Here is a 27,695-nt window from a genome sequence, read left to right as displayed (position 1 = left end):
CTCTTCATTTCCACGACTAATATCTTGAGTCCCCCCCAATGTTTACATGAGCAGAAAGTCCCCTGCACCCCAAGTGTTCTTGGGGTTCTTAGTCCAAAGGGAGGGCACTTCCCAGGGTCAGCCCATTGGGCTGTTGTTCCTGCTATTGCCATAAGGTGTCGCTGTTTAATGATGATCTTGCACAGCTTATTCCTGTGTAGCCAATGCGGGGATGCTGGTTCCTGTCATCACCACATGGTGTCGCTGTTGAACAGCTGTCCTGCACAGCCCGGCTTCCTTCAGTGCCTTTGGGCTCCAGCCCAAAGTGATGGCTCCCTTGGTCCAAGCCCTTCTGCCCTGTCATGGTGCCCACTATGGAACACTGGGCCTGGGAAAACAAGCCATCCTTGTGTGCATTTCCCCACAACCCTCCCAACCTGACATGGAAGCCAGATCACCAGCCCAGACTGCCTTGGGCCTGTGGTGGATGTCCTGGTGTGGGGTGGGGGGGTGGAATTTCCTGCCATGGGACACCAGTGGGATCATCCCAGCCATTAGATGGACTTCCTGCCAGTCCAGCAGTCCTGGGAGGCCTCTCTGAGCTGGGGATGTTTGATCTGAAACTAGAACCTGCAAGAACACACCTAATGGGTTGAAGCAGGTGGGGGGCATGGAGGAAGACACCACCAAATTGAGTTACCAAAATGGTACTTTTGGGCCATCTGGAAGCTTTGGAAGGATACAAATGGAAAGGAGCCGGTGCTCATTAGGAACCTGATCTGTTATTCGGACTTCAGCCGGGCTGGCGGTGGGGAGGATGGAGAGGTGCCTTTGTACCGAAGAAAAGCAGATGAAAGGTATGTTAACACACATAGGTCAGTTATCATCCGTTTTTGCTGAATGGAGTTGAGGCTCTAGGGCCACTCGGGAAGGAGGACTATTGACCAAACACTCATGGGAGCTAGCACATCTTCCCAGGGGGGACTTGCTCGGTCCTCTTAAATAATTCTCCCCACATCAACAACTGGCAAGTGGCAAAGCTGGGATTCTTATCCCTTTGCCATCAGAGCCCCATACTCTCTTCACTCCTCATGGATGTCAAAATCCTGTTTCTTAAGGGTTTGGTGTGTTTAAGGCAGGACTTCTGTGTTCAGTTGCATAGGTTGTACACTATAAAAAGGCACCAGTCTCAGGGAAGCAAAATTCTCTCTCCTTTGTCCGCCAAGAGGGTCCCCCTGTTTCTATTTGCAAAGACTGGTGTAGGCCCTGAACAGGACCAGGAGAGCAGCCAGCGAAGCTGGAAGAGAGCAAAGGGAAGCATGACTTGGGATGAGTCTGGGAGGCCATGATGACTCTGAGTTTTGTCCCCAAAGATAGGGGAAGGCATCAGACCTTTGAGCACAAGAATGAGACAATCCGATTCCCATTTTTGAAAGCCCCCTCTGGCTGCTGTGGAAAGAATAGCTGCAAGGTACAGAGACACGACCCTGCTGCCTCCCCCACCCCGACCTCCTCCTGTGAATCTCTTGGAGGTAGTTGGAGCTCTCCTGCACCTCCCCTCTGCTCTCCAGAACACATGGGCAGCTCTTGCCCCACTCTCTATACAACAAATGCAATTAGATCTTGGATCCGATGACTGGGGAGTGGGACATGCTCTCCCACGGGAACCTCTCTCCTGTGGCAGGAAATAATGGTCGCTGCCGGTTTGGATTGTGGCACGTACCCCCATGTGCCCCAGGGGATCTTCCAAGCGGCGTCCAATCCCACGATTAGAGCAGCTTCTCCTTCAGGCCGATCAGTGCCTGCTCCACGTGCCTGCTAATGGGCACCGGGTTTCTTTGGGGGCGTTGACGGGGTTCTAAAGTTAGATGGTGGGGTTGGTTTTGCAACTTTGTGAACACACAAAAAGCCCCTGGACACTTTAAATGAGTGAATGTTATGGCATCTAAAATGTATGTCAATAAAGTTGCAAAAAAAATTTTTTAATGCTTCTAAAAGTGTCCGCCCCAGATTGCCTGGAAGCTCATGGTCACAGCAGCTTCCTGATGAGCAAGCATCGCCCTCTTGCGGTGGCTTTTGGAAGTGCTGACTTATCAAATGTGAGGGGAGGTGCCCTCTAGTGGGAGGGAAAGGGAGAGCTCACAAGGACACTGACCCCAGGTTTGCCATGTTGCTGGACTCCATTAGTGGCGGTGATCAGCCCTGTACTGCTTCCATCTCTTCGGGTTAATTATCCCATTTAATCCTCATGACAATCTCCAGGGGTAGACAGGGTGGCTGCCATTCTCCAGAAGAGTCCATAGAGAGGTCACATGGCCTGCCCAGTGGCTCAGTTCAGTGTTCCAAATTCCAGTGATGGAGTCACTTGGACCTGGCTTCAAACATCAGCCCCCACAGGCTGCATGACCTACGTGAGCTACTTAGACTCTCTGGTCCTCTTTCCTCCTCTGCAAAGGAAAGAGAAAATCTCAGCCTCAGATTTTTTTTTTTGGGGGGGGGTTGTTGGTACATGTACCAACATGCTAAGGCTGAGGAAGGATCATGAGCCCAGGAGTTCAAGCAATATAGCAAGACCCCACCTCAAAATAAAAATAAAATAAACTCTTGCCCTCCTCTTTGGCATGAGGTCACGGGAGGAATCACTGGTTCAGATGACAAGCTCACAACTCAGTCATGAAGAGTGTGAGCTGTGTACCCAGAATCCTTACTTGCAAACCCCAGCTCTGCTGTTTCATGCTGTGTGACCTTGGGCAGTTCATTTGATTCTCTGGTCTTCAATTTTCTCAGCTGTAGAGCAAGTAGGAGAATAGTACCTACTGTTAAGAGAAATCAAATGCATGGGAAATCTGTGGGACAGGAGTTGACAGGGATGATCTGAGTTAGCTCTAAATATTCATAAGCCCCATTCTTCTCACCATACTCTAAGGATGATATCTGGCTTGTCACAACTGTATTCCCAAAGCCTGCCACATAAATATGAATTTTTAAAGTGACCTAGGAGTTAGCCAGGCACAGTGACACTCGCCTGTAATCCCAGCGGCTCAGGAAGCTGAGGCAGGAGGATTGAAAGATCCAGGCCAGTCTGGACAATGTAGGGAGAGCCTGTTATTTATTTATAAATAATAAAAAGGGAAGGGGATGCAGCTCAGTGGGAAAGCACCCCTGGGTTTAATGCCCAGTGCTATAAATACAAACAAAACAGTGACCTAGGAGATGATTCCACATCCGTGTGACCCAAAGCCTCTGTCAGGGACCCAGCTATGCCCAGCGCTATCTGCCTGGACCAGCCTGGGTCAGGAATCAGGGCCCCGCTGGTTATAGGACTGCTCTTCCTCACAGTTCAGTAACAATTTCTTCTTGCTGAGAAATTTCCATTTTAACAGAAGCTCCTTCAGGGCCCCAAAGCCATCAAAATTCAGTAAAATGAAACTAGTGCTGTGATTTCAGATGCTGCCAATTTCAGGGACAAAGAGCAGAAGGAGGAGGTTAGGAGGAGGGAAGGAGCCTCGGGTTCCTTAACTTCTTTCTGGCGTGAGAGGCTGCGGATCTGGGTGGCCAGCCCTGCTCGTGGGGTCTCCTAGCATCTCAGGTAGATGTCACACAACTTGCAAACCTTGCTGGATTACCACTGGCGTTACTATTTATATTTTGCAAATCTACATGCCTCAAGGTCCCGAGCAGGTGCCTGCATGTGAGCTTGGGTGCCAGCGTAGATCTGCAGAGTCAAACCCCTAACCCCGAAACACCATGCAGCGATCCATGCCGCGGGTCTTCCTAGGATTATCATCTTGCAGGAAGAGCTCGTGTTCTCAGGAGTGTGGGCCCCATCTTAGAAAAGTGCATTGAACTTGAAGCAGGGTTACAGAATTGCTGGGCTAGGAGGGAACCTGCTGCCCTGTCGTCCCCAGTTCTAGAAGCAGCATCAGGCACACTAGAAATGCAGGAACGCTGTGAGTCAGAATTTGCATTTAAATAAGATCTCTGGGGGATTTGCTGGCACATCATAGTTCCCCAGCCACAGTTCTAGTCCCGGCCCTCATTTGCACTGGGGGGACCAGGAGGAGCTGAGTTGTCCCCAGGTTCCATGGCCTGGCAGGAGCAGAGCCCTGAGAGGGACCCGGGCCTGCTTGTTCCCAGGCCTTGACATTGACTCGCCCTCCCTGACCTGCCCTTCCCTCCCACCTCAGCAAAACCTCTATGTGACCTTCCAGCTCCAGCCAGCGCCACCCCCTCCACGAGGCTGCCTCAGTGGCCCCAGGACCCTGGCAGAACACAGAGAGCTGTGTGTTCTGAATCCTGTCTTCAACAGTCTACTGTCCCTGTGGGACTTTGGAAAAGAATTCCAAGCTGTCCCCGAGAGGAAGACACCTGCTGCCAAAGATCCCTAAGCCTGTCAATTAGAGTCCAGGCAGGACCCAAACCCAGCTGCAAGGCTGGCCGGGGTTTGCATGAAGGGCTGATTGCAGAGCAGGGGACATGCGCAGTAAAGAAACCTGGCAGGACAAGCACCCAGGCTCACAGCAGCCAGGGGTCGGCAGCCACCCAGTGAAGGCAGGTGCCATGGGCCAGGGGTATGGGTGGGGCGGACACACAGCTGCACAGCTCTTTCCAGGACTCATCCAAGAGGAGTGATCAGAGAAGGTGCCCTGACCTCTGACCTCTTGTCATGCTGCCCTCTGGCTAAGCCCAACTATGGATGAGGAAACTGAGTCAGAGAGGGCCCAAGGACACCCACGAGGGGAGTCAGAATTGCAAACTAGGCCATGGGCACCAGAGTCCACCAAGTTAAACATCAAGTTCATTCGTTCCCTCGACAATCACCTACTGTGTGCTGCTCAGCATTCCGGGCACTGCAGGTTCCAAATTCCGGATTTTCACCCAACACTTTTGCAGTCAGAAGAAACTAACCACCATCTTTGGCAAAACAGCGCCTTTCTTCCTGGCCACAGGAGGCATTTCTATGGATGCCACCGGCCATTCTTATTTATTTATTTTAATTTAATTTTTTTTTTGGTGTTTCACTTTTCATTTTCCTTTTTATTAGCATGCAACCATCTATGACAGTGAGATTTGATGTTCCATGTTTGTGCATCCCCACAATGTAACTATAATTTGGTCAGTTTCATCCTGTTAATTTATTCATTTCATTTATTTGGTGCTGGTGATTGAACTTTACCACTGGGGTACGTCCCCAGCCCTTTTTGTCGTTCAGTTTTGAGATGGGGTCTCACTAAGTGGCTGAGACTGGCCTTGAGCTACGATCTTCCTGCCTCAGCCTCCTGAGTCCCTGGGATCATGGGTGCATGCCATGGTGCCTGGCATGACAGCTGTCCCTTTTGCAGACATGGATGGACAGCCTGGTAAAGGAAAGGACCCGGGCTTTGACCAGCACTGGGGTCATGCTGCTCCCCGGGGCCTCTGCTGGGTCCTGGGTCACCAGCCATGGTCAGGCCCTGCGGGGGTGGAGGCCTGGCCTGGGCCTCAGGGGACATGGTCGGGCAGCGCTAAGGTCCGAAGGTCACGGCTGTGGGAAATTCCCAGCCCTGTAAGTGGCCTTCATCTAGGGACATCCTCAAACTGCCAGGAAGGACAGTGACATTCCCACAAAGCCCCTACTCTCCAGGGGTCCTCTCTCGTACTCTCCCAGCTAGAAGGGCCCATGGAGCCACCTGCTCTGTCCTGACATTTGACATGGGAGAGCTGAGCCCCAAGGAGGAAGCCCTCTGCAGCCACACAGGGTCGTGGGACAGGGCTGGGCAGGGTGGCTTTCCCCCGTAGGCTGAAGTCCAGGGAGCAGGGGCCCCAAGGCACACTGGGGCACACCTGAGCCCTTTCCTGCTCCCAGGCCTCTGTCCTTGCTGGGTGGGGAACAGCTCCTCCAAGGCCAGCTCCTCCTCATCCTCAGGGACTCACTCTGCATGGGCCCCACCCAGAGAGGCCCTCCCTAACCACCATCTTGGAGTGGCATCCTGCAGGCCTGGGCTCAAGTCCCTGCTGATAACAGTAGCCTGCAGGACTTCACCCTCAGAGCCTCCCTTTCTTCATCTGAAAATGAGATTCGAATCCCCACTTAGCAGGCTGCAGGAGAGATGAGAGGTGTGTGAGGCTTAACGTGCACATAGTAGGTGCTCAATGAACATCCACGTCCTTCTGGCTCCTGCTGAGGGGGTGCAGAAGGCTCAGTCCAGGAGCAACCAGGCTGGTGGGATGGGGGTCAGGGAACAAAGGCCCCCACAAACCTCAGCCCCAGACAGAGGAGCAAGAGGCCCAGGTAGTTCCTTGTGCAGAACAGGGAAAGTTCTGATCCTGACCCCACGGCCTACTGTGAGCCACTGGGAAGCCACTCTGTGACTCCACCACATTCAATCTCAGACAGACACAAAGCCCTCCCAATCAAAGGAAAAGGACAGACACCTCCCCTTTGGATGAAAGGAGTGTCAGAAAATTTGTGTGTGTGTGTGTGTGTGTGTGTGTGTGTGTGTATTGGTTGTAGATGGACACAATATCTTTATTTATTCATTGTTATATGGTCCTGAGATTCAAATCCAGTGCCTCATGCATGCAAGGCAAGTGATTTACCACTGAGCTACAACCCCAGCCCCTGTGAGCATACTTCTAAGTGACCTCAATTACTAAAAGGCAGAAAGGGGTTAACACTCTGCTGGAAAAAGTGTAAAGGATTCTGGGACCTTTCTCTAACCCAAGGACACATGGGGGTAGTCATGGAAGACTTCCTGGGTGGCAGAGGCAGAACAAAACTCACAAATATAGAGAATGCTAGGGCAAAACTCCAAAAATCAAATGTAATCCCCAGTATACATTTTGTTTCCCAAAATAAAATCTCATTATCTTTACTTATTGCAAATGCAATATATGCTCACCAAGAAGAGTTTTTAAATATCCATGATCTTACCCACCCAACCCCTCCTAGCTCCTCCCAGACTGATTTTGATCAAAGACTCAGACCCTTACTATCTGGTGCCATTGGAAACTGATGGCTCAGGAACTTCTTTCCTTATCAAGAGATGCATGTATTTCTGCAACCCCACTTTAAATGGCTGTCTCATAATTCACACAACCGAGGCTCTTTCCTGGACACCTCAGGTTGGGTCTCACTCCCCCTGCCTATTGTCCCAACACTAGGCACCTAGTCCAGTGACCTGTTAGCACCTGACTTCATTATGTATTGAGGGACGAGTTCAAAGGCGGGATTGCTGGGTCAGAGGGCACACGGCTGTTTAAAGAGGTTTTTTGTTGGTGGTGATTTTTGTGGGCTGGGGATTCATGTTTAAAGATTTGCCAAGTTGCATTCCAGCAAGTAGCACACCGTGAGCTCCAAAAGCCTGTGCCCAGACAGGAAGCTCCCAGTGATTTTGAGTGAGCAGAGAGGCCCTCTGAGCCTTGGTCTCCGGGCCGGTACCTCCCAGCTTTCCCAGAGGACCTCTTAGGAGAGGGGCGGGGAGACAGGACCTCTGATGACGTGGGGTCCTGTGTGGGGAGACCAGGCAGGGTCACCACTTGGGACCAGCCCATGCCTGCTTCGAACCCCAGCAGCAATAGCAGGCGTCTAAGTGTGACCGTGACCACAACGCTCCCACAGTGTCGCAACAGGTTCCAGTCCCTGTGCCTCCCTTTCCCGCTTGCACAAGCCCGCCCTCCCTCCGGAACCGCCCCTGGCCCTCTGGCCTTGGCTACTTAAGAGAGCCAGGCCCAGCCCACCTGTGACAGTCCCAGCTGACTCTCCTGAGAATCCAGGATGGGGGCCTTGGCCAGGGCCCTGGTGGCCGCACTGCTGGGGATCCTACTCACACCTGCCCCAGGGGCTCTGGGCACCAACCCAGGCCTGGTGGCCAGGATCACTGACAAAGGCCTGGAGTATGGTAAGAAGCTGCCTGGTGGCCGGAGCCAGTGCACCCAACACCAGCCTGCCCTGGGCCCAGACTGCTCTGCCCCTCAGGTTGGGGCTCGAGGAAGGCCCTTCCCCGAGGTCAGGCAGCTCTGGCTGGGATTCTGGCCTGGCCACCTGCCAGCTCTGTGACTTGGGCACATTACTTATATTAGCTGGGTTCCCCACCAGCAGATGGGGACCAAGATTTGTCAGATGGCAGTTACCTGTAGAGAATGGGGGCAGGGCTCCGTGCGGCACTGGGTGGTGGTTGCTGGGCCTGTTTTATACTTAGCAATACCTTAAAGATGAGGCTTATTCAGGTATTTTACGAATATTATTTCCTGATTTTAAAGAACAGGTAAAAGTTAGACTATTGTTTTAAAAGATGCTAAACAAAGCCTTGGAGTTATCCTGTATTTATACACCCCAACATATGGAATATAGGGACGCCCCGAGGGTTTCTCTGTTACTTGGCACAGAGGGACTCCATAACCCGGAACTGTGACTAGTACTAAGAAGTTCATGTTTCTCCCCAGGGCAAGTAGGAGCCACTGAGGAGTTTAGAGCAGGGGAGGGAAGCAGGCAGACCAAGCCACTTCTTTTTTTTTTTTTTTTTTTCCCTGTCCACAGCGGCCAGAGAGGGGCTGGTGACCTTGCAGAAGAAGCTGCGTGAGACCAAACTGCCTGACTTCTTCGGGGACTTCAGGATCAAGCATGTGGGCCGTGGGCACTATGAGTTTCACAGGTGATGCTCTTCCTTCTCTGGAGCTCCTGGGTAGCTGGGGAGGTCTCTGGGGAGGGAGGGAGACAGAACCCCAGGCTTGGACGGGGGGAGGGGACCTCTTTGGAGCACACAATGGATAATTCTTCAAGGAGTTCCGAAGGAGAGGACTTACACACCAAATATTAAAGAAAACCTACTGGCTGTGTGGCCTCAGCCTCACTTCCCTTATCTGCAAAACGGGTCGATGTGGCTTCCCCCCTTAGAGTGATAATCTAGGATCCAATAGCCCAGAAGGGAAACTAGACAAACGTTAAAAACAGTAGCCCAACTCCTACTGCTGCGTTTCCTAGATGGGGGAGCTGGTGTCGGGGTCGAGCCTTCCCAGGGTCAGTAGGCAGGAGCCGCTCGTGCTTGAGAAGAGGCGCGAAGGGCTTTTTGAAAGATGCTCCATGGAGGGAGGGTGGTCAGACTGACTGCTTCATTCCTTTCTTCGTTCTTAAATTAAGTTTGTCAGCAAACATTTATTGAGCTCCTATTATGTGCCAGGCAAGGAAGATGCATTTGACCATTCTTCCCCAAGGATGACCTCTTCCCAATCCTCAGTTCTATTCCCCCGCCTGGGTGGGTTGAGGGAGGGGGTGTTGGGGAAGGAGCTGCAAGCCCAGGGGTATGTCTATGGGCCCCACCGCAGACACTACCCTGGACCCTGAGATCCGTGAGGTCTAATCCTGACTGAGTAATGGCGTCTCTCCCTCTGGGTTCTAGTTCGTCCTCTGTAGGGGAGAATAAAATCTGTGTCCGCCCCTGAATGACAGAGGAGGGTGCTTGGCATGGTCACACACTCCGTGCCTGGCACGGGCAGGTGCTCAGGAGATGGGAACCAGGTGCTTGTTGAAAGCAGGTCCCACTGGTGGGAGTCCCCTGGGGCGGGGAGGGAGAAGTCCCTGGTGGGGCGGGGTCCAGGCCCAGCACTGACACCGCCCCCTGTGTCTCTCCCTGCAGCCTGGACATCCCCAGCTGTGAGCTGAGCGGCTCTGCTCTGAAGCCCCTGGCGGGCAGGGGCCTGAGTCTAACCATCTCTGACTCCTCCGTCCAGGTCCAGGGCAGGTGGAAGGTGCGCATGTCCTTCCTGTAAGTTGGCTCTGCGCCCAGGTCCTCGGGCCCTTCCCTGGGCCTTCATCCGTTCTTGAATCCAAAGAGTTCCTGGTTCATCAAAGGCCACTTAATGCACAGAGGGAGCCCATGCCCCAGAGTAGACAGGGGTTCAAACCCTGGCACTTGGAGGCATGGCCTCTGTCTCCTAAAGGGGCCAGGCCTGCCCCCTGGGGCCACGTGAACTTCCCACCAAGACCCCCAGACCCCCGAGGCAAGACCTCCAGGTGCGGCTTTATCTGGGGGTGTGTTCTAAGCCAACGTCCACAGCAGGGAGGGGGGAAGCCTGGCAGGGAAGGAAGTGGGCCTGGTCAGGGGTGTGTGATTGGGAAGGCAGCGGGTGGGGAGCTGCAGACGCGCCCCAAGTTACCCCAGCTCAGCCGCTTTACCCCATCTTCCTGTGCCGTTAGGCAAGGCCATCTTCAGGGCCACCCACCCTTCCGCACTTTGATCAGATCTCTGACCTCAGAGAAGCTTGGACAGAAGGTATATTGGCCACCAAGGGTCCAGGAGGAGCAGCCAGCCGGTCCCGCATAGAACTTTCTCAGTCCAGGAAGCTGGAAGTCCTAGATCAAGGAGTGGGCAGGCCTGTTTCCTGAGGCCTCCCTCCTGGGCTTGCAGATGGCACCTGCTGTCAGGGTCCTCATGGTCTTTCCTCTGACCTCGAAGCCTGTGTCTTGATCTCCTCTTATGAGGACACCAGTCAGACCAGAGTAGAGCCCGGCCGGGGGCCTCTTAGCAGAAACATCTCTCTCACCAAATACAGTCACATTCCAAGGTACTGGGGTTCAGGACCTCCACGTGTGAATTTGGGAAGGACACAATTCAGGCCATAGCAGAAGAGCTGGCCATTCTCAGCCAGGTGACCTTGAGGAAAAAACCTCCCTGCCTTTCAACAGTTATTCTACGGTTCCCTGCCTCCAGCCCCAGGGAACCCCCAAGCTGCATGCTGTCTCCGGGAGTCTCCCTATTCCTTCAGCATATTTTTGAGGCTCACCCACAGCATAGCTTGTACTAGGCTTTGTTCTTTTGGTTTAGGGGGGTTTATGATGAATGTGGTTCCATTGCAGGATTGGCCCCAGGTTGCTAAAGGTGGCAGAGTGTGGATACCCACAACTTACTCAACCCGTTGCTACTCATGGACCCTTGGGTTGTCCCTTCATTTCTTGTCATTACCCATGATGCTTTGAAAGTGAGCTGCCCCTCTCTTCCATCTGGGCAGGAAGAGCCACAAGATCAGGCTTAAAAGGGAAATTGCCAAAGAATAGGTGTGTCCGAATTAGGATCCATCCTGCTGGGTGTCTTGGGAAAGTGGTGCCCAGGTGCCCTCCCAACCCCAGTGGGAGACATCAGACAGACATCTGCAGGGTCTGTCTCCCATGTCTTCACGGCACTAGGTAGTAAGACTTCATTTTTGGTCTCATAGGTGAACCCTGGCCTCGTTGTTATGTTCCTATGCTTATTTGCCATTGAACGTGCTATTCATCTCTTTGATTATTTAAATGTTATTTTCAGTCGTCTCATCCTTTCCTTATTAACTTGTTCTTTGTCTATTAAGGAAATCAACTCTTGACTGTCCCATGATACGATTTTTTTTTTACTTTGTGTATTGCATTTGTTATTCACTGAAGTTCTACTTTTCATGCCTGTGAGTTTGTCGGTCATTTCCTTTATGGTTCAGTAGAGCTGGATCACGACAGAAATCTCTGTATCCGTCCCTGACTATAAATACTGGCCCCGGGCTTTCTTCCAGATCTTCTACTTGTTAAATCTTTCTTGTTTATTATTCAATCTTAAAATCTGTGCTCAGCTCCACTGATTTGGAGGGAAAAAAATCGAGCTTTCTACTTCCTCTCCAAATGGTGGCAGATCTTGGCCTGGAAAACAGCCGTGGCTCCTCTCGTCTCTTCCAGGAAGATGGACGGCCATTTCAACGTGCATGTCAAGGGCATCACCATCTCTGTCACACTGCTCTTGGGCAGCGAGGACTCGGGGAGGCCCACAGTCACCACCTCCAGCTGCAGCAGCCACATCCGTGATCTGGATGTGGACATCTCGGGAGATCTGAGGTGAGTCACCATCCGGACGCTGCCAGCTGGACCCCTGGGTACGGCTCCCGCCCCACCCAGCCCCCAGCCCAGCCCTGAGAATGGAGAACCGCCGGGTGGGAGGCTCACCCAGCACGGGGAATAATGCAGGGGCTTCCTGTTGCAAAGAACCGATGCAGATTCGAGCCAGGATGCTCTTGTGTCGTTTCCACTAACAACATAATTTAGGGAACTGTCAAGCAAATGAAATCTGGCTGTTGGTGGATACTGAGGCTCTTGGCTAAAGAAGAGCATAAAAAATACCCAAGTCCACCGTCCAGGCATTTCCTCTCTCAGAGTCTCAGTTCACTTGCTCAGAATATTGTGGATTCTTGAGACCACCCGCTGCCCACCCACACTGCCACCACCCCCTGCCCACCCACACTGCCACCAGCCACTGAACTTGATCATGGCACAGCTTGTAGCTAGAAAGCCAGATGCAGGGAGCCAGGAGGGGTGTGCCAGGACTCTGGGGCCCAGCAGGGCACAAGATGGGCAGGGCCTGGCTCCCCTGCCCCTGCTGCCCAGTGACCAATTGTGCACTGTGCTCTCCTGCCAGGTGGCTGCTGAAACTCTTCCATGACCAGATCGAGTCCAAGTTTCGAAAAATGTTGGAAACCAAGGTAAGCAGGTCAAGGCCACCAGATGCCTGCAGAGCCAGGCGAGGGCCATGGGTGTCCTCACAGGGCTCTGGCCCCAGTTGGACATGCATGGGCCCATGGCCTGAGGGAGAACAAATAACTCATCCTAGTCCCAGAGCTGATATGTGGTAGAGCTGGGACAACACGCAGGTCTCTGAATTCCAAGTCCATTTGGTTAGGCCGAAAATGGTCAAATGCTTGGCCAAGGGAGAATTGGAGAGGTAGGAGCAAGGAGACCCCAGCCCTCCCCCTGCTTGGCCTTGCTCACTGCCCCACACTGTCCTGCAGTCCCCAAAGTCAAGAAGGAAGTCAACACAGTGCCTGAGGAGACCAGGCAGGTCTCTTCAGAGTGCACTTAAACCAGGAAGAAAACAGACAAGCCCTTGAGCACTTGTCCTGGATGGGGAGGCAGAGACACCAGGTCAGATTTTTTTTGTTAAAAAAATTATGTGAGTGGGGCTCAGTGGCACACACCTGTGATCCCAGCTGCTCTGCAGGCCGAGGCAGGAGGATCATGAGTTCAAGACCAGCCTGGGCAACTTAGCAAGACCTGTCTCAAAATAAAATTTAAAAAGGGCTAGGGATATAATTCAGTGGTAAAGCACCCCTGGGTTCAATGGGCTCAATCTCTAATACTGAAGAAAAAAAGGGGGTTCATTTCAGATTTCATTAATTTTCAGTACTTCCAAACACTTTCACCTTAAAATCCCATTTCTGAGGTACTGCACACCAGAGCTATGCTTAAAACACAGCTTAGAGAAGGAGAAAAGATGAAGGAGGAAAGGGGAACACACACACACACACACACACACACACACACACACACACACACCTTGCTGCAGGTCTAACCTCTGGTTTGGCTTTGAGCATCCCCTAGTGGTTGAATCAGAAATGGCAGGCAGACCCCACACTGTGATATTTCTTTTCTAGTTCTGGGCTTGTGGGGTCTAAGTGAACTTGAGAAATATGCCAGCCTCCTACTTAGGCCCCTGTTGCCATATTACTAACTTACACTCCCCAGTTGATGACGGTTATAATAATTAGAAATAATATTATACAACAATAGTAATATGTTATGATTAATTATAATAGTTATCACAATAATAAGTAATATAATAATTTTTGTAAATGAAAACAAGGAATGTGAAATATGTTATTGCATAAATATTTGCATTTATAAAAAAACGGCTGCTGTTTCTTGAGCCTGTGTTTTAGCCAGGAATAATGAACTAAACACTTGGGACATGCAGCCTCCTGGATCTTGACCTCAATTTTTTTTTTCAGTACTGGGCAGTGAACCCAGGGGCACTTTACCACTGAGCTAGTCCCTTTTTTATTTTTCATTTTGAGACCAGATCTTGCTAAATCACTGAGGCTGGCCTTGAAATTGCAACCCTCCTGCCTCAGCCTCCTGAGTCACTGGGAATAGAGGCAGGCACCACAACACCCAACTTTGACCTCCCCTTCTGAAGTCAGTGCCACTTTACACATTCGACAGAGGAGGCTCTGAGAGGTGGAGTAACTCTCCAGGGGATACCTGGCTCCCGGGAGGCTAGGCTAGGATCTCCCTGGGATGTGGAGCCCCCTATGCCAAAGGCTTTGTAGGGGCTTGGGGTGGGAAAGCTGGGGATCTCCCTGGACTCTGATCCTGAGGGTCCTTAGAAACCTCCTCCCAGGAGCCTGGTTCAGGACTGTGCTGATTCCCCCCTCGGGGTGGAGCCTGGTTTCTGAACCAGCAGAGGCAAGAAGCATGGGAACTCTGTGTGACGCACACTCGCGGCACCTTCTCTCACCCTGTCCCTGGGAAGCACTTGTGCTCATCAGACCCTGTGGGTGAGGACCCCAAAGCAAAGGGATTGAAGGAGAACTTGAACCCAAGCTTGTTCAACGCTGCTCCCTCAACCACCCGCACCCCGCCTCCCCAGGAACCCCTCCTGTGCACATGGGACAGAGGCCTCCCATGCCTCTCCTCTTCAATCCTTCAGGTTCCTGAAGGAGGGGGACACCCAGGCTCAGGGTTGGGGGGCTAGTCTGATGGAAGGCTGTCCAAGGTGAACAAGGAAAGAACCATCCCAGGTGAGGCCTGGTTCCCAGCAGTCCTGCAGGAACCCCACCACCCCTTTCTCTGCTTTCTGGCAGCTCCCCCCTGGGTAACCTCCTTCTCCAGAAACAGGGGCAAAGGGAAGTTAGGATATAACCTCACACCTGGCTTGGTGACACACACCTATAGTCCCAGCAACTTGGGAGGCTGAGGCAGGAGGATCACAAGTTCAAGGCCAGCCTCAGCAACTCAATGAGATCCTTCCTCAAAATAAAAAATAAAAAGGTCTAGAGATCAGTGGTAAAGTGCCCTGGGTTCAATCCCTAGTACAAAAAAAAAAAAAAAAAAAAAAAAAACCACAACCCTACATTACCTCATTATCTATACATTTATGTGCAGGGCCATTCTAGCTGCTCTCTAGATCTGCTACTAGATTCTGATTTCTCAGAGGCCAGAGCCTCCCAAGGGGGGGAAAAAAGTCCTCAATAAGGGAGTTTCCAGCAGCATCTCCAGCCCATGCCCTCCCTTCACTCAGATGTCTTGCATTGGGCACAGGCCTTAAAAAGTCCAGCTGGGCCCTCTCAAGGACCTGCATTATTGTTTTATCATTCATCTTTCCTCAGTGCCTGGTGCATGATCAGCACTTTTTTAATATTTGCAGAGTGAATGATCGCTGTGCAAACTCGTGAAACAATGTTTCCAAAGCCATGAGAGCAGGGGACCACAGCTGGAAACACTCAGGCTGCTTCTACCCAATTTTATTTTTTTATTTTTTATTTTTCAGATTTGTAGTATGATTGATAAATCAGTGACCTCCGACCTACAGCCTTATCTCCAAACTCTGCCAGGTAGGGCACCTCACCTACCCCTGGGACACTCTATTCCTGCTCATTTTTATAAAAGCACATGGGTACATCATAAAACCTTAAATAGGACAGAAGTTAGAAAGTAACAAAAATCTCTTTTTCTCCCCAATTTACCTTCCAAGAGATCATATATATATACTTGCATGTACAAATATAAATATACATAAGCATATGAACATGCATTTATATGTTTCCTTTTTGTTCATGAATATGTGTAAGTGCATCCTTATGAATCTGTATTGCTACTGTATACCGAATACACTTTGTTCTCTACCCTAGTTCTTTTTAAATTTATGTATTTTGGAGAGCCTTCTCTATCAGTATACATAAATTGAAATTGCTTTTTAAAACTTTTTTTGTTATTGGGGAAGGATACCAGGGATGGAACCCAGGGGCACTTAACGACTAAGCCACAACCTTAGACCTTTTTTAAAATTTTGTATTAATAAAAATGAGCAGGGCCTCACTGAGTTGCTAAGTTGCTGAGGCTGGCTTTGAACTCACGATCCTCCCATCTCAGCCTCCCAAACCACTGGGATTACAGGTGTGCACCATTGCACCCGGCTCTTTTGAAAACTTTAATGGTAGTATATGCATAGAAAAGAGTGCTCTATTCTGTAAGTGTGCAGCTTACAGAATTTGCACATGCTGAGCACTCAGGCATCCAGTTCCCAGACAGAACACAGCTGGTCTTCCAGAGCCCCTCCGCGTCCCCTTCATTTACTACCCAGCCCACAAGGGTAAGCACTATCCCACCTTCTACCTGCAAAGAATAGTTTTGCACTCAGGGCAGGAATGGAATCATACCATGTTTTGAGTCTTTTTCCAAATCTTTCTTTGCTCATCTTTCAAGTATGGGGTCAGGCCACGTGGCTGCCTACGGTGTAGTTCGTTGGTTCTTCTTGCTGGGTCATGCCACCAGGAGGCCGTCCCTTCATTCATTCATCCATGAATGTGACGCCATGGGGAACTGCTGTTTTAGACGATTGTTAGTTGTATTGCTACAAACGGTCTAGTACATTTGCGTGTCTTTGGGTACATGCCTCAGAGTGAAATTGCAGGCCACTGTGGTGTGTGTAGGTTCAGCATTATAAGATCCTGCCAAAGAATTTTCTGGACTTTTCCATTTTTTATTGTTTTTAATAGCTGTGTAGTACTCCATCCTGTGGCTGTGCCCTGATTTAAAGATCCCAGAAAAAGGACATTTGGGGTTCTTCCATCCATTACCAGTACCAGCAGGGCTGCAGGGGCACCCAGGATATGCCTCTCTGCCCACATGGAGGTGTATCTGCAGAATAATTGACTCCATGAAGAGACCCCAAATCCCAGGTGCAATGTGAATTTTGGAGGGTCGGCCAGCCAAGCGTCTGAGATGTTCTCTGGTGCTGTGGCCCCAGGTCCTCATGCAGTACTTGTTGACACCCTCTTCCCTGAGGCCCAGGATGCACAGTGACCTGAGAAGGGAACATTCATCCCCCCAGGGCTTTGGAGGAGAATGTCCGGGCCTCTGGACCTGCTCAGCCTTCCTGGTTGTGTAGCTCAGCCTGAAGCTCCAGGGCCAGGCTGGGCTCCTCCTGGGACACTGTGTTGGCCCTGGGCTGAGCCTCACACCCTCACCATGGCTGACCCACCAGAGAGACAAGACCCACTTGTCGTCTTTAGGAAGAGGTTGTGTGCCCCAAGCTGGGTGGAAGGGCAGGGGCCCTGGAGAAAGTCACAGAGTGGGCCAGAGCCCTCGCCCTTTCCCCATCAGTCAAAGGCCACAGCTGGCCCCTAATGCTGCCCCTCTCGGGTTCACAGTCATCGCAGAGATTGACAGCTTCGCAGGGGTCGACTACAGTTTAACGGAGGCCCCTCGGGCAACCGCCAACATGCTGGATATCATGTTTAAGGTGAGGCCCTTGGAGCAGGGCCCTGGGTGAGTCCAATCCCAGTGAAGTTTGCCTGGGGATCCGCCCGGTCCTGGGCCACCTTTCTCCTACCTTCAGATCTGTCTCCTCTCCCCACTGCGGGGAGGCAGGGCAATATGGAGTGGTGGCGAGTGTTCCCTGGGCTAGGAGACTCCCAGGTGTCTCACCATCCTTAGGTCCTAATGAGTCCTCTCCTCCTCCTTCCCCTCCTTTCCCTTCCTGCCCTGCAGAAGGGGTGGGTCAGAGCTGGCCCCAGGAGGGCCGTCCACTACATCCTGTGGATTCATAAACCAAAGCTTCTTGGCCCCGAGGAACACGTCTCAGTGGGGCAGTGTCAGTACCGTCTCATGCTGGTGGTTCTCTGGCCCCCACGTCCAGGGCTCCCACGTCCCTGGGCTTTGGGAAGTCCAGTTGGAACCTCTCTCTCTCTCTCTCTCTCCCCAGGGTGAAATTTTCCATCTTAATCGCCGCTCTGCAGTTCCCTTCCTTGCCCCGGCCATCAACGTTCCTGAGGACCACGACCGAATGCTCTACTTTGCCGTCTCTAATTATGTCTTCAACACCGCCAGCTGGGTGTACTACCAAGCAGGGTACCTGAACTTCTCCATCACAGATGACATGGTGAGGACGGTGACAGAAACACGTTCTCCTCTGACAATGTAACTTATTCTTCCTTCCTTTTTTTCCTTTCTGCCCCTATTTACATCAGTAAAACAGTAAGTTATATAACTAAAAGATCAAGGCCAGGAAAAAAAAAAAAGTAAGTTAGCACAAGTTCCCTGTATTACTCTGGCTGCCAGGAAGCTCTAATCCAAAGTTCTTTCTCCCTTATAACAACTATAGAAGACTTTGCAGTCTATCTGCTACTTTTCTCCTAGTCTAGACCTGTTCTAGTTTATATTTTTTCTCATCTTGATGATGCATGGAGGTTTATTAAAAACATGTTTGTGAATGAAGCAGAACAATAGATACCCTGATAAAGGCAGAAGGTTACAGAGAAAATGAAGTAAAGACCAAGTGAAACATAAAGCACAATTAGGAAGATACCGTGCCCATTTATTGATTTTTTTAACCACAAATCTACAGACTTCCTTGTAGCCAAAGTGAAAAGGGTACATGATTTAGTGATCTAAGTCTTCCTGATACCTCTAAAACAACTGTCTCCAAGGGGCTTTGTGTAAGGGAGACTCGATTTTATAGTGAATCATATCTTTTTTTCTGGGACTCAGAAGGCTGTTTCTTGCAGCACTTTATAAGAGTTAGAGATCTCATGAAGGTCAGGGTGATGGGAAAAACACAGTGTGCTACAACTCGGATGATTCAGTTTACCCTGTTGTACAGGGGGACTGTCTGCTGAATGGATGGGGCGACTTAGTCCTCGGGAGATTCTCCATAGCATTGACCCTCTGTGGTCACGTCTCATTCGCCCTCCCCACCATTTCCTGGAGACTTACTGTGTGCACTGCCCTCCCAGGGGCCCAAAGGCCAGGGTGACTATAATGCCCATTTTTCAGAAGAAGACATCAAAGCTCCCCAAACTTCTCTGTCTCTTTGCTGCAGATCCCACCTGACTCCATCATCCGACTGACCACCAAGTCCTTCCGTGCCTTCCTCCCCCTGGTAAGGGTCCCTTGGCCCTCTGTGGGTACATGCTAAACTTCCAAGGTTTCTCTTCAAAACCTGCACCTCCCTCTCAGCTTGGCCGAGATTCAGAAGGTTGGGGAGCTGCAGGCTTCAGGGCTCTTGCCAGAGCCCAAGTGACAGGCCTGAGGCCCATGTCTCCTGGGGCCATGCAGAGTGTCCCGTCTGATTTTGGTTCTACCTAAGAACCCAAGGAGTGCTGGTGTGTTCTATAAAGGGTACCCTAATTAGCAATGCCTAACAACTCTAGAGGGCTTACTTGGGGTCAGGGATGTTTGCGGCACTTTAAAAATTATTTTTTGAATGAGAAATGAATTCTCATGATTCAACATTCAAAAGATACTATTAAATGAAAAAGTCTCCCAACCACCTCTGTCCCTTGTCACCCAGGTCTCATCTTGAGTTTACTAAGAGGGTCAGATGTGTATCTCCTTCTTCAATATCCTCTGTAGCTGTAGCTGACACATTCAATGTGTGCACCTTTTTCTCCATTATTTTTACACAGATGGGACTCAGAAGGCTGTTTCTTGCAGCACTTTATAAAAGTTAGAGCCTGCCTTTCTGTACCAACCTCAGCTTTATGTGACTGTACTCTGCACCCCTATTTTCTTCTCTTGACATAATCTTCTAATTCTGCCCCCCAGATAGGCAAGCTGTACCCCAACATGAACTTGGAGCTCCAGGGAGCCCTGCTTCGGGCCCCACTTCTGACCTTCAGCCCTGGGAATCTCTCCTTGGCCCCCCAGCTGGGAATCGATGCCTTTGTGCTCCTGCCTAACTCTCTCAAGCAGTTTGTCTTCCGACTCGGTGTGGTAAGGTTCCGAGTCTTTGCAAATGCTGTTCCTGTTTCCTGAATGCTTGTCCCCCATTCACCATCTGGCTAATTCCTCCAAGTCTCAGTGTACTTCCCCAGAGAGGTCTATCTTGTCGGTGCTAACCCCACTCTATCTTACCTTTTGCCATTTTTTTCTTGTAGCACCCCATTATTTTTCTTCACAATGTTTATTATCAAGGTATTTATATATTTATTGCATATATATTTGTTTCACGTACGTGTAGGAAGGTTTGGGGGCTTTCCACCTATTTGCTTTGCTCTGTAGCTGTAGCTGACACCTAAAGACTACATTTCCCAGGGGCCCTTGCACTTTGACATCTAGTTATATCAGCCAATGGAAGACAGAATCAGGAGAATGGAGGGCGGGAGGAAGAATCAAGCCAGAGTTTATTTTCCCCCTCTCTTTGCCTTGGGCGGAACCTGCAGGGACTACCCTCCAGGTGGTGGCTCTCCTAATCCCAGCTCCACCCTCTCTCCCTCTAATCTGGCTCTGCTTATCTCTAAGCAGCCTCACCAACTCATTTCAGCCTTTGCCATTCCACACTTGTATAGCCACTGCTTTGCATTAAATTCTCTCTACATGAAACATTGAGAGAGTTTTTTTCTTTTGTGATGGACCCCGTCTAATAGAGAAGGGGTTCTAGTTTCTTTGAGGACCCTGGTCACCAGACAGAGAACTTGGCTCTCTTGTTCCAGGTTTGAAACTTAACAAGTCAGATCTCTGCAAGGGGGTAATTCCCCTCAGGGGGTCCGTCCACAAACTGAGAGTGTTGTTATTGCTGTGGAAATTGTTCTTGTTGATCATATATCTTAAGATCAAATATAATTTATTATTTTTATGACGACAGCTGACTCATAGCAGGGAGGTAGCTGGTAATGATCCTTTTTAGAGCTCTCCAGGGATACACATGCTATGCCTTCTCGGTAGTTTACTCAAGGTTTAACAGCTGCCATGGTCAGCAATTTTAAGTAAAAATGTTCAAGTCCAAGTTCAAACATTTATTGAGCACCTACCATGTGCCCTGAGATCTACGATCAGTCAATGGGCAGGTTTCCTGCTTGGATTCCTTGAGCTGTTGGTTGAAGGCAATACTGGCTCTGGTCACTGTCCTGACAACTACCATCATTTAGAACTGGTTTCTTCTCTGGCTTTTCTAGACCACTAATATATCCGCGACGTTGGCCTTCAATACCAGCAAGATCACTGGGCTCCTGACCCCAGGAAGGTAAATCAGCCTCCTCCTGCCCACAGGGATGCTCAGCCAGGCTCCCTGTGACGCCTTAGCTGCTCCTCTGTGGCTGGGAGTAGGGGGTGTGGAGGGGTGATTCTCAATGTTGGGGAACCATTTGGGAAGGAAATTTAAATTTTATTCCAATTGGCCTAATTCCTTTGTCATGCTGAGCCTGCCCCCCCATACATTTCAAATTTCTAAATGATTTACTTTAGGAATTTAGAAATCTAAATGACTTTTTTCTTAATGAATAGACTCCAGTTGTATTAATTTCCTGAGCTGATAAAGATCGAGCTCTTTCCCTCCACCCCACCTCCCTCTGTCTTCCCCCTTATTGTGTTGTCATTGTTTTTTAGATACTTAATTACCTTTTCACCACCCCCCCACCCCATCCTCAGCCAGTGCCTCCTCCTCTCTGGGACCCTGGTATTGCGTAAGTTCCCATGGGCACGACGCCCATATCTATGAATCTTCTCTGATTTGTTACAGGGTACAAGTGGAACTGAAAGAATCCAAACTTGGATTCTTCAATGTAAGTTATTAATGTTTTTATTTATGACATGGTTAGGATACTAAGCAATTGCTGTGGCACCTTTCATTGGAAGAGAAGAGCAGATCTCCGCCCTAGGGAAGCATTGAACTTCTCAAGAACACAAGACATAGCAGCAAGAATGGTTACATCCCAATATAAGATAATAAATAATTAAGTTATCTGTTGGACACAATTACTTTATTGCAAGGGAAAGAAAGCCACCTGTATTAAGCACAGAAGAATAACCCATAGGGTCATGTTACTAAAAAACAAATCACAACAATAACAATGAAAACCCAAGGCAGGAGGTTTCAGGCATAGATGGATCCAGGTGCTCAAATTAGTGACCACTTCATCCCTGCTCTCCTTCCCCCACTTTCCCTAAGCACTTACAAAGTGGAAGCAAACACAGACTGGGGAGGGATGTTGCTCCTGGGGCCCCAAGAATGACTCCTCTCAGAGAATCAAGGGTGAGGTAATGATACCCTGGCGTTGTATATACACACACCATGTTAAAATGTCTTATGAAGTGAAACATTCACATGTAAAGACACAGAGTCATCCTAGTGTGTTCAGAAAAATAAGTATAAAAAGCAACAACCGTCACCCCAGATCAATTTAGATTTATATCCGGACCCTGCTGTCCAGTTTCTAAGTCACTTTCATTCTGTGGGCCTCAATTTCCTTATCTGTGAAATGGGAAGGTTAATAGGAACTTCCTGGGGGGTCTTGTGAAGACTGAATCAGATACTTATAAAGCTCTGAGCCCTGTTCCTGGCGAATAGTGAGTGTCAAAGTGGTGTGTCCTAATTTCTGTAGAGAAGCCTAGTTTGGGTTTACTTAATTTTTAAAAATTACACAAGTAATTCAGGAAGATATTCTCGCTTTTTTTTTTTTTAAAGTTAAATACTAAAGATAATGCTTGGTGCTTTTCCTACGCACAGTGACGCACAGCCTCTCAATTTTTTTCTATTTGTTTGCTTACCTATAAATGTGCATCTCAACATGGTTATAACTTGCAAAATAGCAGCAAGGTGTAGGCATTCGTCTGCAAACTGCGTTTTTCAAACCTTTCGCCCCGTGGGCAACCACAGCCACCCCTGGATGGCTGGAGACTGTGTACTGGGGGCCCCTGGCCCACGTGGTCACGGTGCACCTCTCCTGTTCTCCACCAGGTGGAGATGATGGAGGCGCTGCTCAACTACTACATCCGGGAGACTCTCTACCCCAAGGTCAATGGTAAGAATCCAGACCCATTTTTCCCAAGTCGGTAGTGGACAGTGCTTGGAGCGGAAAGAGAGTTGGACTTGGAGTTGGGAACCAGGGCTCCCCCTGGGGGCTGCGTGACCTTGGAAAGTCTCTCGTCTGGGCTTCAGTGGGATGTTGATGCTGGCGACAGCCCCTCCAGGCTCTGTTGGGGCTGGAGCTGTGACATCTCCTTGGTGCTCCTCCCGAGGGAGCAGGAAGTGCCCCTCCCCTCCTGCGGTGAAGATTGAGGACCAACTTGGTCCTCAAGTTCATAGATGAGGGCACCAGGTAGGGGGCAGGCACATTTCCCAGTCACCCACGTCCATAGTAAAAATAAATAAAACACAAAGTTCCAAACCCTGATTCCCTGAGATACTACTTTATTTGGCTGCAACATAAAGCAGGATGGGTGGAGAGCAGAGAGTAGTTACCACTTGCTCTACCTGCTACCCCAAACCTGCTGCTTCCTCCAGAGGGCTCCATGACTATCGGCTTAGGTTCCCCTGCCAGCCTTCCGAAGTTCAAGTCCCAGTTCTGCCACTTCCTAGCTGTGTGACCTAGGACAAGTTACTGGATTATTCTGTGCCAGTTTCCTTATGTGTGAAATGGAAATAATAATCATATCTACCTCATAGTAGTAAGTGGGAATACTTAGTATTGTGTATAGAATTTGCAGAGAGTGGCCTGGGGCTGTGGCTCAGTGGTAGAGTGCTCACCTAGCACGCATGAGGCACAGGGTTCTATCCTCAGCACCACATAAAAATAATATAAATGTATTGTGTTCACCTACAAAATTCTTCCGTTAAAAAAAAGTCTATCGCTGTTATCTATTAACTCATCCTTTTGATATTGTCCTTGCCTGCAGATAAGCTGGCTGAAGGTTTCCCCCTCCCTCTGCCAAGGCATATTCAGCTCCATGATCTCCTTCTCCAGATTCACAAGGTCAGTGGGTTCAAGGGGGCTCTGAGGACTTGGGGGTGGAAGTTGGTTAGCCCACCAAATTTGGAGACCATAACTCAGTGGAATCCAGCCCGGACCTGCATGCTCCAGGATCTTGCAGTGTGCCATGAGGCCATCCAGGTGTCCTTTAGAAGTGGCCCCTCTGCCGGAGCAGGAGACATTTGATGAAGCCTGGGTTTCCACTTTGAAAATACTGCAAGTCTTAGACTTACCAACGGTCAGGGTCTGAAGGCCATGGGTAAATTGTAGTGCATTCCTTTTTATTTGTTTGTATATTTTACGGTACTGGGGATTGAACCCAGGGGCACTTTACCCCCAAGCTACAGCCCCAGCTTTTATTATTTATTTATTTATTTTTAATTTTTGACATAGGATCTTGCGAGATTGCCCGGGATGGCCTAGAACTTGCAATCTTCCTGACTCAGCCTCCCAAGTTGCTGGGATTACAGTGTGTGCCACCAAGCCCAGCTAATTCCATCTTAATTCTTAAGTGAAAGAGCTGTATTATACATATGTATTTGGTGTGTCCCCCATTTTAAACCTATAACTTTTTTTTTTTTGGTGGTGGTTGTGGTGCTGGGGAATCCAACTCAGGGCCTCTGCATGCTGGGAAAGGTCTCTGAAACTGAGCCACATCCCCAGCCCACCTTGTGAACATTTTAAAAAACATTTTAAAATTTTTCCATAAGGCCATTGCTCCACCACAAACACAGTTTGGATTTTGGTGTGCATCTCTCCATTCCTTCACCTCTGCCGAAGCTTTTCTTAAAATTTTTGTTTGTTTTTGACACCTGTATTGCTAACACTCATGTCTGCCTTTATTTCATCATTTATTTTAACTTAACGTCACCCCTTAGGTATGTTCTATGATCAAACCTAGTTTTCAGCTCCTGCTGATAAACAGCTGTGTATAATCTCACCCTGAAGATGGACCATAATTGATTTAACTATTTTAATACCAAGAATTAAGCCTGATTTTTCCCTAGCGTGGCTACTATCCTGGCCAGGAATCTAAGGGTTCATGAATCCTCCCAGATTTCAGGCCATCTCTCTAGAACAGCACATCCAGGGTGAGAGGACTCCACTGGCCGACATGTGGGCGCCACGGGACATTGGAGACATGCTGCATTGGTGCTTGGTCCATGGTCAACATCCCCAAAATAATAGCTATTAAAGGGAATGAAGGTCAGGGGTGGTTGGGAACTCGGAAACGTTGGCCAGCTATTGTATTTGTAAAACAAATGTTCAGAGCCCTTTTGAATCTCAGGATACTAAACACCCAACCACTGTTGAGTGTCCACAAGTGAAATTAGATCATTGCTCAAAACAAAGTCAGAGTGACCATTCACACAGTTGGTCTCATTTATCTCTTCTATAAAATGGGGTGTAACCCAGGCCTTCCTGGGTAGAGGCCAATGTTTGGTACATGGGAAGTGATTAGAGGATTTGTTATATATTATCATTGAAATCCAGAGGTCACCTGTGTTCATTTTTCCAGCCACCCAAGAAGGCAGGAGTTGGATCACTCTGGAAAGAATTAAACTTTGCCTTGAGTTCTGAGTCCCCACCCCTCTGATTTAAGAGCAGGAGAGTAAATCCCAGCAGCTCACAATTTTGTGTTCTCCACCAAAGAGAAAAAAAAAATTTAGGTGACATAAAGGACATTTATGAGACCTTCCAGGAATACACAGCTTGGGAAATGACAGGCAGATCACTACTTGGAGAAGTTAGCTGGCAGAAGCAGTGCTTTATGGAGACCTTGGGGAGCCAGGCACTCCTGCGATTTATGCAGTGACCTGGTTTCTGCCAGAGCCTGTGTTTCCCGCGCCAGGGGCCCTCTTTATATAGCAGGTGCATCTTTTTGGAGTAGAAGATGCTCCTTACCATCCCAGGCCGCCTTGTTTCCCTCTAGGACTTCCTGTTCTTGGGTGCCAATGTCCAGTATATGAGAGTTTGAGGACAAAAAGGAAGATGGGTCTCAGAGGCCACAGCTGGACCCGCCAGGCGCATTTCCAGATGTGCAGCATATCTCCGGAGATTCCTGAAGGATGAGGACATTTCCATTCTCGGCTCTGGGGGTCCCTGCCCCCCCCCGCTTCCTCTTTGCCAGGTGCTCCCGCACCCTCTGACTCCAGACGACTTTCTCCTCTGGGTAGACCACCCTCCCCCACTGACCTGTGGTATCTTTAAGAACAGGCATTGCTGGGCGCCGCGGTGCACGCATGTAATCCCAGCAGCTCGGGAGGCTGAGTCAGGAGGATCTCAAGTTCAAAGCCAGCCTCAGCAAAAGCTAGGTGCTAAGCAACTCAGTGAGACCCTGTCTCTAAATAAAATACAAAATAGGGCTGGGGATGTGGCTCAGTGGTCAAGGGCCCCTGAGTTCAGTCCCCGGTACCCCCCCAAAAAAGAGGAGCAGGCACTGTTTTTTGTACCCCATCTGATCCCCGTATCTTGTGGAACGCTAGCACTTTGTAAGTCCTCAATAAATATTTATTGAGTGGTTCGATGAAGACGTGCTGACGAGGATTTCTTCACTGCTCACCCTGTTCTGGCTCCAGGGGTCTTTGGCTGGTCAGCCCCAGTGTGGTATCCACAGCTAGACCTCGGACACTCTCCCCTTTCTCAGAGGCCACTGCTGGACAGGCGTCAATAGGAGAGCAAGGGACTCTGCACAGCACTCGGCCCAGACCCTGGTGCTGGTGTCCCTCACTCAGGTCCTTGTCCCGTGTCAGTCCAGAGGCCCATTTCAACAGCCGCTCACCTGCTTGCTTCTGGCCTGCTGCAGACACCGAGCCCGAGGGTCTCCCAGAGCAGCAGAAGCTCAGTCTCCTGCCACCGTCCCCATGGAGGCTAGTGTGAGGAGGAAATGGATCCGCAAGGGTTTTGGTTCAACCCAAATAAAAAGCTCATTCTACTGTGTTCATGAGCCCCAAGCCTGGGGGAGGGGGAGGCCGTGATTTCTAATTACTGAGCAACGAGCCTTTGATCAGACTTCATAAAAAGTCATTTCCAAGTTATGTAGTTAGACCCCCGGGGTCTGGGAGTCAGAAGGCTGGTTTGATATTCTTTTATTATTGTGTTAATGAGCAGATGGAAGGAGCTGCTGGCTAGAAGATAATTCACAGGGAATAGACCCATTTACCCTGTGTGTGACAGAGATGGGCTCCAAGATGGGACCATGATGTGCTGTCACATCTGGTGGCTGGGTACCCTGGGCTTTGTCGCCTCCCTCCTCCTTGCTCTTGTTTATTTGTCCACCACCATCCTCATCCCTGTGGTAGCTGGTGAAGGGCTCAGGCTCCCTCCGGTCCCCGTCCTATGGCCCTGGGCAGGTCCCTTTTTCTGATCTCCATGACCAGAGCTAACTTCACCGAGGGTCTTCTGCCCTCCAGATCCTTCAGTCCTCAAACCGTTGGCCTTCGACCCTGAGTGTGAGGCCAGTGACACTTGAGGTCTGCTCACGGTGGCCTGGTCATGGGCTGGAGGTCCCTAACTCCTATATCCAGCTGCCTGTCCTCAGCTCTGCTCTTGTGAGTGCTGCAAACCCTGCATTGCCCAGGTATCGAGTGGCATGGACATCCAGGACCCATGCGGGCTAGTAATCCAGGGTGGGGCTTATTAAAGGGCATTAGATAGAGCTACGTGGCGGGGTGGTGGAGAAGGAGGCTCAGCTTCCCAGCTGGTCATGAGCTAATCAGATGCAGACCACTCAGGACACGAAAGTTCATTTTTCCATTAGTCCTTCTCATGTTTTTTTTTTTTTAAATGATGGTCATTTCTACATATCTATGTCTTCACTTTAACTGAGGATCAGAAATATTCAGAAAAAAACTGAACTGAACATGTATAGACTTTATTTTCTCATCATTGTTCTCTGAACAATACAACTATTTTTTTAATATTTTAAGTGGTTGATAGACCTTTATTTATTTCTTTATTTATGTGTGATGCTGAGGATC

General features: G+C 49.7%; 1 protein-coding gene across 1 annotated transcript; it reads left to right on the top strand.

The window, feature by feature from the left end:
- Positions 1 to 7,729: 7,729 nt before the first annotated feature.
- On the top strand, positions 7,730 to 26,187 carry LBP (lipopolysaccharide binding protein). The gene is made up of 15 exons (XM_081291371.1): positions 7,730 to 7,859; positions 8,498 to 8,612; positions 9,594 to 9,722; positions 11,657 to 11,812; positions 12,390 to 12,453; positions 15,297 to 15,360; positions 17,179 to 17,270; positions 17,733 to 17,909; positions 18,849 to 18,908; positions 19,574 to 19,741; positions 20,923 to 20,990; positions 21,486 to 21,528; positions 22,704 to 22,767; positions 23,642 to 23,718; positions 25,649 to 26,187. Exons 1-15 carry the CDS (start codon positions 7,736 to 7,738, stop codon positions 25,691 to 25,693), a joined length of 1,446 nt encoding a protein of 481 aa, XP_081147497.1. The 5' UTR covers positions 7,730 to 7,735; the 3' UTR covers positions 25,694 to 26,187.
- The last annotated feature ends 1,508 nt before the right edge of the window (positions 26,188 to 27,695 follow it).

Source organism: Spermophilus citellus, assembly GCF_964194105.1.
Source record: "Spermophilus citellus genome assembly, chromosome: 4".
Lineage (NCBI taxonomy): Eukaryota > Metazoa > Chordata > Mammalia > Rodentia > Sciuridae > Spermophilus > Spermophilus citellus.
Note: the sequence above shows the minus strand (reverse complement) of the source record. Positions and strands in the feature narration are given on the sequence as shown.

Coding starts and splice junctions, on each gene's coding strand:
- LBP (XM_081291371.1), top strand. CDS start 7,736: ATGGGGGCCTTGGCCAGGGCCCTGGTGGCCGCACTGCTGGGGATCCTA. Junction 9,723..11,656: donor AAGGTGCGCATGTCCTTCCT/GTAAGTTGGCTC, acceptor CGTCTCTTCCAG/GAAGATGGACGGCCATTTCA. Junction 23,719..25,648: donor TCCTTCTCCAGATTCACAAG/GTCAGTGGGTTC, acceptor GTTTCCCTCTAG/GACTTCCTGTTCTTGGGTGC.